Raw genomic sequence first — 10,005 nt, 5'->3', positions numbered from 1 at the left:
GCAAAGCCCATCTCCCTCCAAGCTCCGGGTTCAAGCAAACCTCAGGGGAAGGTTCTGGTAGTTCGCTGTGGTTCGCAGACCTGCTTCTTGAACCCAGCACCTGCCTGAAGGGAACCTGGGGAAGAGAAGGCAGGACTACAGCCACGGCCACTCCTCCGGCCTCGGCCTCGGGGGAGGCTTTCAGGTGGGCCAGGAGGCTGACCCCGGATATGCGGGTCTGAGGGTCTGAGGGGGCGCCCGAAGATGCAGATGTTTACCCATCAGAAAAGCAGCTCCAGGCCTTGTCAAAATTCATGGCTCAACCTATTCCCACGAGCTCAATAAGTAGATTAATTTAGGATCATTATTATTGAGATATCTCTTAATATGGATTTTATGGGGTTTCTTAATCTATTTTTTTAAATAATCTCTAGGGATCCCTGGGGGGCTCAGTGGTTCAGCGTCTGCCTTGGGCCCAGGCCATGACCCCGGGGTCCCAGGATTGAGTCCTGCGTCGGGCTCCCCGCATGGAGCCTGCTTCTCCCTTTGCCTGGGTCTCTGCCTCTCTCTGTGTCTCTCATGAATGAATGAATGAATGAATGAATGAATGAATGAATAATAAAATAAATAAAAAATAACCTGTACACCCATCTTGGGGCTTGAGTGATGACACTGCGCTCAAGAGCCACATGCTCGGCACTGAGCCAGCCGGCACCCGTCGGGGTTTAGGCAGGACCCGACTGTGAAGCTTGTAGTTGAAACGTGAACGGTTTCCAGAAGACGGCAGGTCTCCAGGCAGTACGTGTGGTAGGTCTCCAGTCAAGCAGGACACGACGCGCGTGCGGTTGGCGTGGCTGCGAGCACAGCGTGGGGCTGTTTGCCACGTTTTGGAGGCCGGCGTGGGCCGCGTGCACAGAGTGGCCTCCCACCCTTCACACAACCGCGCGGAGCCAGCTTTGCCATATGCAGCCAGAACTGCTGGATGGACAGTCTCGATGGTTTTTTTCAAGTGAAATGTATTGCAGGAAAAGTTAAAAAAAAAATTGCTTTTTGAGTGAGGGAGCGAGCAGGGTGGGGACAGGGCCGGAGCAGAGGGAGGACCCTGAGGGGAGCCCACCCCGGTTCGGCCTCGCACTCCAGCATCACGGCCTGAGCTGCATCAAGAGTCGGGGCTCGCAGCCCACGAGCCGGCAGGTGCCCCGGGACGAGCCGAATATATTCTTCTCTGCAAGTGGGAGTTCTCGCCCTCCCCCAACGGCCCTGGCCACCCTCCTGCCACCCCGACCCGGGCCCCCCGGGGCCGTCAGCCCCACCTCAGCCCAGGTGTCACCTGCCCAGCAAGGTCTTCCCCGTGCGGCCCAAGTGGCGCCTTGCAGGCCCAGCTGCTGGGTGTCCCCACGTGTCTCAGGTCACAGCATCACCCGCTTGTCGCTCGTCCCCCGTCCCCACAGCAGGCTTGGCTGCAGGCTGAACGGCCGCCGCCGGGACACGTTGCCAGGCCAGAGCTCCGTGCGGTCAGGAGCTGCGAGAGGCGGCCACCCGCTGTCACTGGCCCGGGACGCCTGAGCGAGGCCCGGGTGGGTGCTGTGTGGCGCGGGAGCAGGGCACCTGGGGAGCCTCGCTGTGAGCCTGAGGCCGCTCTGAAAACTAAATCTGCTTTTTAGCAACAACAGCAACCACATACGGTGGCCCAGGTGTTGAGAGGCTCTCGGGGAGGGACGGGAACGCCGCGGGGGCCGCCCCGCGAGCTCGGCCGGGAAGTGGGGGGGCGGGAAGCCCACGCCGGCCCTGCGGTGCTCTCCAGCCGGTCCCACCGGCTGCATCCAGGCAATAGGCGACAGGTGAGGGCCAGCCACGGGGGCTGAAGCCCTGGGGGCCCAGCAGATGCAGCCACATCCCAGGGCCCACCCAGAACCCCTTCTTCGTGCCAGGTCTGTATCATTAAGGAGCCTAAGTGCAGGGCAGCCCGGCGGGGAGGGGGGGGGCGGGGGGCAGCGGTTGAGCACCGCCTTCAGCCCAGGGCGTGACCCCGGGGTCCCGGGATGGAGTCCCACGTCGGGCTCCCTGCATGGAGCCTGCTTCTCCCTCTGCCTGTGTCTCTGCCTCTCTCTCTCTTTCTGTGTCTGTCATGAATAAATAAATAAAATCTTAAAAAAAAAAAAAAGACTAAGTCCCACTGAATGCCAGCGGATACTCCTGGAGCAGCTTTAAATGATCATGTATTTCTCTTCAGAACCAACCCAACAGCAGTCAGTTATCATCCTGTTTTGCTGATTCCAAACCGCTGGAACCTAAGTTCCGGGAGAATAGTGGTTTTTGTCTCTTTTATTTACTATTATGTTCCCAGGGTCCAGAGCAGCGTTTGGCATATAGCAGGTGCTCAGGAAACATCTGTCGAAAGAACAAATGAATGTACCAATAAACAATTCTGTGAAAAGGGAAGAAATTTAAAAAAAAAAAAGAAAAAGAAAAAGAAAAAGGGCAGAAATTCTGGTACAAGGTAATTATACCAAACTGATCTGGGTGGTTCATATTTCTGGGCTATTTGTGTAACATTTCTCTTTTTGTGTAACATTTCTCTTTTTGTGTAACATTTCTCTTTTTTAAAGATTTTTTTTTTTTTTATTTATGATAGTCATACAGAGAGAGAGAGAGAGAGAGGCAGAGACATAGGCAGAGGGAGAAGCAGGCTCCATGCACCGGGAGCCCGACGTGGGATTCGATCCCGGGTCTCCAGGATTGCGCCCTGGGCCAAAGGCAGGCGCCAAACCGCTGCGCCACCCAGGGATCCCTTTTTTAAAGATTTTAATTAACTTATTTGACAAAGAGAGAGAGAGAGAGAGAGAGAGAGGGAGGGAGGGAGGGAGGGAGGGAGCCCAAGCAGGGGGAGCAGCAGAGGCGCAGGGAGAAGCAGGCTCCCCGCCGCTCAGAGAGCCCATGGTGGGGCTCGAGCCCAGGCCCCCCGGGATCATGAGCTGAGCCGAAGGCCGACACTTAACCCACTGAGCCCCGGCGCCCCGTGTGATAGGCATTCTTGTTGCCCGCTTCCCCCAAGCATCTCTTTCTGAAGGGACACGCAGAAGGACTTAAGGAATCCAAGGATGGGCCCACCCCATTGCTGGTAACGCTGATGATCCTGTTGGTATTTCCAACAAAAGTCACTGCATTTGGCTCTCAAAACACCTGTGAGGCAAGTGTCATTACCTCCACTTTGCAGAGAGATGAGAGACACTCTCCCAGTGTCACCGCAGTGATGCTAGATCAGCCTTGACCTGAGCCCTGGTCTTAACGTGTCAAAGCCCCTGCTCATTCCGGGGCCCCGCTCCCACATCTGGAAAATGCCCAGGGGCTCTTAGAGGCCCTCCAGCTTTACAGTCTGTGATTCTAGGAGCCTGGGGGCCGGGTGTCTGCATCTAAATTGCTACAGCTTTAAAAAGTGCTAAAATAGTATCTTGTTCCTTCTTGCAATTGCACAGCTCTTCTAAAATCTGATTGAGGTGCTAAAAAACTCAAGTAAATTGTGAAAAATTTCTCTTTTTATGTAATGCCTGGAAACAGAATACCTTAACAAAGAATGAATTGGTTTTGTGGAGCATGATATCCCCTGAAAGGTCTTCCTTTTTAAAAAAAAAAGAAAAAAATTGCCTTGAGAGAGTTTCTCGGAACTTATCTCAAAACAAAAGACATGGAAGAAAATACAGCAACTTTTCTAGAAATGAAGCCATTTAGAATAAAAATAAATAAATCTGAAATATTTCATCACCTAGTAGCCAAATAAAAAAACCTTTCCAGAAAGAAAAAAGCAAAGCTTGGTCTTCACTTTATTATTTACGTGGTAAATTCCCTTTGTATGCAAGATATTTGTATTATTCGCATATCTCTGTCTGTTGAAACGAGTCAATTAAACTGCTTGTTGGGCCAGACAGCCAACAGAGCAAGTGAGTTTTATGTGCGTTCATACTCCACAGGACATTTTGTTTTGTCTCAAACTTTTATTTTTTTTTTTTTGCAGCCACACAGAAATAATCTGCTTTTGGTGTCATGTGAAAAAAAAAAAACCTTAACACAGAAAAATCTGTATTTGCACATCCTTTTTAGGTTTTATTGTGCTAAAAAGTAGATTCACACAAGCAAAAAAACAAAACAAAACAAAGAAACATGCAAAACATTTTTGTGCACACGTCTAACACACTACTTTCCACTTTTGAAATCTGAAAATTAAAAAAAAAAAAAATCCCAAAGCAAGAGTACTTAGGTTGAAACGCTAACATTATAAAAGCTACATTCCTGACAGGAACACTGCAGACACAAGTCACTCCATTGCAAAAAGTTAAGGTTTCTAAGTGTTACATAAACGTCAACAATGAGGAGACAAGAACTGTAGATCCAACGTGTACTCCCCAGAGGAACTATTAGAAATTGCCTGGCGTCCTAGGACACTCTGATGTTACCTTGAAGTAGATCCCACCTTAACCCCAAAGCTACACCCACCCTGCAAACACCGAGGGAACCCGGTAATCAGAGCTACCTCCTTCTCCTGCTGCCTTTAAGATGGTTTTGCCCTTCTTTTGTGTTTTGGTGAATGAGAGTCCCTCGGATCGACACTCGCTCTGAGATGTGGAAAACCCGAATCAGTTAGTGACCCGACGAAGTCCTCCGGGAGGCCTCCCTTCTCGTTCCATCCATCAGGTACTTTGAAATGATCGCACGTGCACGCGGGCACGGCCGTGTGTGCATGAGGCCTTTTAAAAGGTATTTTTGGAGACTTAACTCTCAGGAACTTTTCTTCCTTTTCTCGAGACCAGTCCCTGAAAACGTGTTTTCGTTTGTGCTTTAAGAGAAAACCTTTTTTTTTCTTTTTTCCTAGAGCTTTTCTGTACAGCCAGCGACCTCCTTATCCCCGTATATTTGAACTTTCCAAAAATAACAGAATGCTCCAAGGTACTTGTTTGCAAGTCCTGAAAAATCTCAGTCACTCCCAGCAGGTTTTACTGTGTGGTCCTGGAGATGGACTTTCTTACTGCGCCGCAGGTGGAGAAGGGCCCTGTGGTAGGAACACATTTAAGGCCCTCCTGGTGCTCCCTCGGGGACGGCTCCCCCCTTGGGAGAAAGGCCAGGGCCTCCTGCCGCTTCTTAGGGACGCATCCTGCGGCTTCTTTCTCCCTGGGGAGAGGGGACACACTAGGTAGGAAGGCAGGCCCTTGGAAGCCTCAATTCTCAGAAGAAAACATGTTCTAATGCATTCTCGGAAAACATGCAAAGAGAAAACCCAAAGCAGGAGCGAGGAGAGGGGCGGGGCGTTGGAGGGGCCCGGGGCAATCGCCCGGCACCCCTGGAAGGCCTGCATCCCGTGGGCTCTGTGGGCTCGGGGCTTCCCAGAGGGAGAGGCTGTGCCCCAGCGGCTCCGCCCCAGCTGTGCGGTTGCCGGGCCCCAGGGATGATGCCGCGACAATCTCATGATCTCGACTCTCGGCCTGAGCGGTGGGCAGGTACGTGGGCCCTGTTCCCTCCCTGTTCCCTCCCGGTTCCCTCCCGACAGTCAAGGCCATGGCCCGGGGAGGCCAAGCAGGTCCCGCCCAGACACCTGCCTCTAGGGACGCGGGAGTGCGCTCCCCTTCCCAGCCTGGCTTGGGCTGGAGGGGGGGGCGGGGGGGGGGCATTCTGCAGGGCATGGGGGTGCTGGAGGGCAGGGGGTGCCGGGGTGTGCTGGAGGGAAGGGGGGGTTGGAGGGCAGAGGGGGGCTGGAGAGCAGGGGGGCTGGAGAGTATGGGGGGTTGCTGGAGGGCAGGGGGTGCTGGAGGGCAGAGGGGGGCTGGAGGGCGGGGGGCTGGAGGGCACGGGGTGGATTGGAGGGCAGGGGAGCTGGAGGGCACGGGGGTGCTGGAGGACAGGGGTGCTGCAGGGCGGGGGGGTGCTGGAGGGAAGGGGGTGTTGGAGGGCAGAGGGGGGCTGGAGGGCACGGGGGTCCTGGAGGGCAGAGGGGCGGGGCTGGAGGGCGGGGTGCTGGAGGGCTCGGGGCAGCTGGAGGGCGCGGGGGTGGGGGCTGGAGGGCGGGGGCTGGAGGGCGGAGGGGGGGTAGAGCAGCCCAGGGCTGGGGGTGCAGTAGGAGCGCGGCCCCACGGGAGGCAAGACACCGGAGTCGCCTTGAGATCTCCTCTCACGCAGCAAAGCAAAACTGGAGAAGCGCAGCTCCACCTCCCCGCGCAAGTCAGGAAGGAGCTAAGCCTTCGGGAACACGGGATGTGGGAGACGGAAGTGCGGTGGCGCAGGGCCCAGGCGGTGTGGGGTGTGGGCCGCAGCCCTCCAGCCCCCTCCCCGGCCCCCCTCCCTGTCCCCGGGGACACCTGCTGGGCCCCAGCCCTGCCTGCCGAGGGACAAGGGACAAGGAACGGAACATGCTTCCTTTTTAGGCGCCGAGAGCCACCCTCGGCCTTGGCTCTAAATATAGCCAATGGGCGGGTGGCCTGCGGGGGAGGCCTGCGGGGGTGGCCCCGGGGGGGGGGTGGCCTGTGGGGTGGCCTGCGGGGATGGCCCTGCGGTGGCGGCCTGCAGTGGCCGCGGGTCGGCTCCCCCACCCGGGAGCGCGGCGCCCCGCAGGGTGACCAGTGTCCCTGCAGTCCTCGAAGCCTGCCCCAGCCCAGCGGGGACCTACAGCTGCAGCCGCGGACTCCCTGGAGCTGGGTCAGGCATCTTCGTTTGGCTTCTAGACTCAGCTATGCAAGTACGCACTCTGTGTGCAGAAGAAGGACTAAAATCTTACTTCAAAGGGCTCAGTAGCTTCCTGTCTCCCCCTTTCCCCCCAGAAACACCAGCCTCCTCGCTCCTCTGTCGCCGGCAGCAGGCGGCCGGCCTGTCAGCGTCAGGCGCTCCGGGCTCCCTACACGTTGATGGCATGCGCGTGCTTCTTGCACAGGGGCTTGTCCTTCTTGGAGTAGAACGGCTGTCCCTCCAGATTCACGTGGCACACCTGCGAGAGAGCGCGGCATGAGGCACGGCCTACCTCTCCCCGCCCAAGCCCTGGCGGGCTTTCTTTAGATTGTGTTTATTTATTCCTGAGAGACAGAGAGAGGCAGGGACACAGGCAAGGGGAGGAGCAGGCTCCCTGCAGGGACCCGGAGGCGGGACTCGATCTTGATCTTCGGGGTCACGACTGGAGCGGAAGGCAGATGCTCCCCCCCACTGAGCCCACCAGGCGCCCCTCACCACTCCAAAGTCTTAATGCTGTAAGCAGAGTAGAGGGTCGAACTACAAAAAAATTTAAGACTTCCAAAGAGGATCGGGGAACTAAATTCAAATGAAATTAAATGGAATACACAAAATACAAAAGATGAAGATGATCCATCGATGCTCTCCAAAAGGTACAAGAAACCAATACAAACTCGTGAGTCACTATCCGCAGAGGTGATTAACATCCAAAAAAAAAAAAAAATACCGTGATTAAATGAACAAACCCATCAGAAAAAATTATCCTCACTAATAATTAAAGGAAAAATAAATCAAAATCTCCCTGAGAGACCACTGGGTATCTGTTAATCTAACAAAATCAAACAAACAAACAAAAACCCTCAATCTTTTGTTATCTTTAATGTTACAAGACCGCAACCAAAGTAAAAGAGAAAAAATAAAATACAAGCAACAGTGAACAATGCCAAGAGGGTCAGGCCTCCTTGCACCCTGCTAGGGACACAGCCCAGGGAATCGCCCCAATCTCCCGCGGGGGATGCGGCAGCCCGAGGGAGCCCTATCGCACAGGAGGGGTTTATCTTGCCAAACCTACTGCATGGGACAAGGTAGGCTCAAGCGCAAAACCGAAAACCACTAAAACGTCTCTCTGCAGGGAGACGATGACGTAAATTCCCGCCGTACGTTGTCCAGTGGGATGCGGTCACGGGAAAGGTCAGTTCAACATGGGAAATGGCATGCGGGGAGATACTACAGGAAACGAAGAGGCAAAGTTATATGTCCCTGTGATGACAACACATGAGGGCAGTTTGAAGATGGCGTCATCACAGAAAGAAGAAAACCAAGTAATATTTGTTGAGGTTACGGCGGGTCAGGCGGGAGCCCAGACCCTCTGTCTGCATGATCCCACTAATTCTCACGAAGACGTACGGGAAGGTATGACTTTCCCCCATCTCACAACTGAAAACGGCAGCTGCGAGAGCCAAGTGTCTCGCTGAAGCTGCAGACCAGGCAAGTCGGGGAGCTGGGTCTCCGGCTCCAGCTCGATTTCCCCACGCCCCCCAGCAAGAGGGGCTACACTTACTTGAAATTGTTCTGGGAGTACGGACGTGCACGGAGGTAGCCCTCCACGTTTGCTGGACTACGGGTGTGTAGGCCGGCCCTGGGTGCGGGATAGGCCAAGGTGTCGGAGTCCGCTGGGAAGTCACAGTGGCTGGGATGCGGCCCAGTGTCATAGAGGACACGGAATACACCAAACAGGGAGCACAGCTGGGGGCCACATCCCAGACACTGACATCAGAACAGGTGCAGGAAGGGCCGCTCTTGTGGCTCAGCGTATGCCCTTGGGCTCAGGGCATGACCCCGGGGTCCTAGGATCGAGTCCCGCATCAGGCTCCCTGCAGGGAGTCTCCTTCTCCCTCTGCCTGGGTCTCTGCCTCTCTCTGTGTGTCTCTCATGAATAAATAGATTAAAAAAAAAAGAAAAAAAAAGATTCTCTCTCCTTCTCCCTCTGTCCCTCCTCCCCTCTCTGAAAGAGGCGGCAGGGAGAGTTCACATACAGAGGCACGAGGATAGACAAATCAGCCTCTCGAGAGGATCTCAGGTCTGCACGTGTGACGGCTCCGAGACAGCTGGAAAGAAAACTGGTGCCATAGTGGGCCCCTGAGCCAGTGAGAATTTTATGCCTGGGATTACTCAGGGCTGCCGACGGGCCCTGGAAACCAATGACCTAAAACAAGTGACTGAGCGGCACCTGGGTGGCCCGGTCAGTTAGGTGTCTGCCTTTGGCTCAGGTCGGGATCTTGGGGCCCTGGGATCGAGTCCCACATCAGGCTCCTCGCTCAGCAGGGGAGCTGCTCCTCCTCGTCCTCCCCCATGCCTGCTCCTGTGTGTGCGCTCTCTCTCTCTCTCTCAAATAAAGAAATAAAGAAATAAAATCTTTAAAACACAGAAGTGGCTGAAAGCATCGCAGGTGGGCGCGGTGATGTTGAGTGTAACCAGGCTCTCGTGGGCTTCAAGCTGCTGGTGAAAACATGAAGTCGAGCCCAAGGTCCGACCGTGAAGATGGGCAGGATGGAGACAGGTGGCTCCGGAGCGAGTCGTCAGGAGCTGCCTGAGGACATCTGGGGCTCCGGCTACAAGACCCCGCCTTGTCTGGGACAACGCTGCCCACTTGTGAGACCTCTGGGGTGAGCTGGAGAGCTACCGGGAGGCTAAAGAACAAGAAGGGAGGACGGGCCAGAGCCTCGGGGGTGGCCCATTGATAAGATGGAGCTGAGGGCAGAAAACATCATAGAAAGGTCGGGCTCAGTGTCCTGGGCTGGGAGACTGGGGGATGCACGGTGCTTCCTAGTGGAGACCCCCAAACTACTCAGCAGAAGGTCCAACCCGCGGGCTCTGTGGTCTAGTGACATCAGGACCTGGTAGGAAGGAGTAGTGGTCATGGCCAGTGTTGGAAGGCAACGAAACAGAGCAGCGGCCGTGGCCTGTGGCACCACCTGCAGGTCCTCTGCTGCCCTCCTCCCCGATGCCCACACCAGTGGGGACGGGCTGGAGGCCGGGAAGACTCCCGGGAAGAGAGGAGCCCCAGGAAGACACCTCTGACCCGCTGAGATGGGCCCCACATCCCTTCCGTTGGAACTCAAGTTCCAAAGCCAGGCAGGAGCTTAATCCCTCACCCCACCTTGACACAGCCCTTCTCAGCCATCATTTTATTTTTTTACTTTTATTGTTGTTTTTCTTATTGAGAGAGAAGAACAGAGAGAGAGAGAGGGTGAGCAGGGAAGGGGAGAGGGAGAAAGAATCTTCAGCAGGCTCCAGGCTCAGCACAGAGCCTGATGCGAG

At 55.1% G+C, this 10,005-nt stretch overlaps 1 protein-coding gene across 8 annotated transcripts in view; it reads right to left on the bottom strand.

The window, feature by feature from the left end:
• Positions 1–4,055: 4,055 nt before the first annotated feature.
• The window catches only part of LDB3 (LIM domain binding 3), a 56,827-nt gene continuing 50,877 nt past the window's right edge, over positions 4,056–10,005 (bottom strand). For 5 of the 8 annotated variants that reach the window (XM_072823847.1, XM_072823850.1, XM_072823846.1 and 2 more), the window contains one exon: positions 6,675–6,946. In XM_072823847.1, the coding sequence (XP_072679948.1) occupies positions 6,857–6,946 (90 nt within the window). In that variant the 3' untranslated portion in view covers positions 6,675–6,856. Of the gene's footprint in view, positions 5,143–6,674; positions 6,947–10,005 lie in introns of those variants that run through there. The other 3 variants (XM_072823849.1, XM_072823845.1, XM_072823859.1) reach the window with 1 other exon arrangement.

The sequence above is a fragment of the Canis lupus genome, chromosome 4 (genome assembly GCF_048164855.1).
Source record: "Canis lupus baileyi chromosome 4, mCanLup2.hap1, whole genome shotgun sequence".
Taxonomy (NCBI): Eukaryota; Metazoa; Chordata; class Mammalia; order Carnivora; family Canidae; genus Canis; species Canis lupus.
Note: the sequence above shows the minus strand (reverse complement) of the source record. Positions and strands in the feature narration are given on the sequence as shown.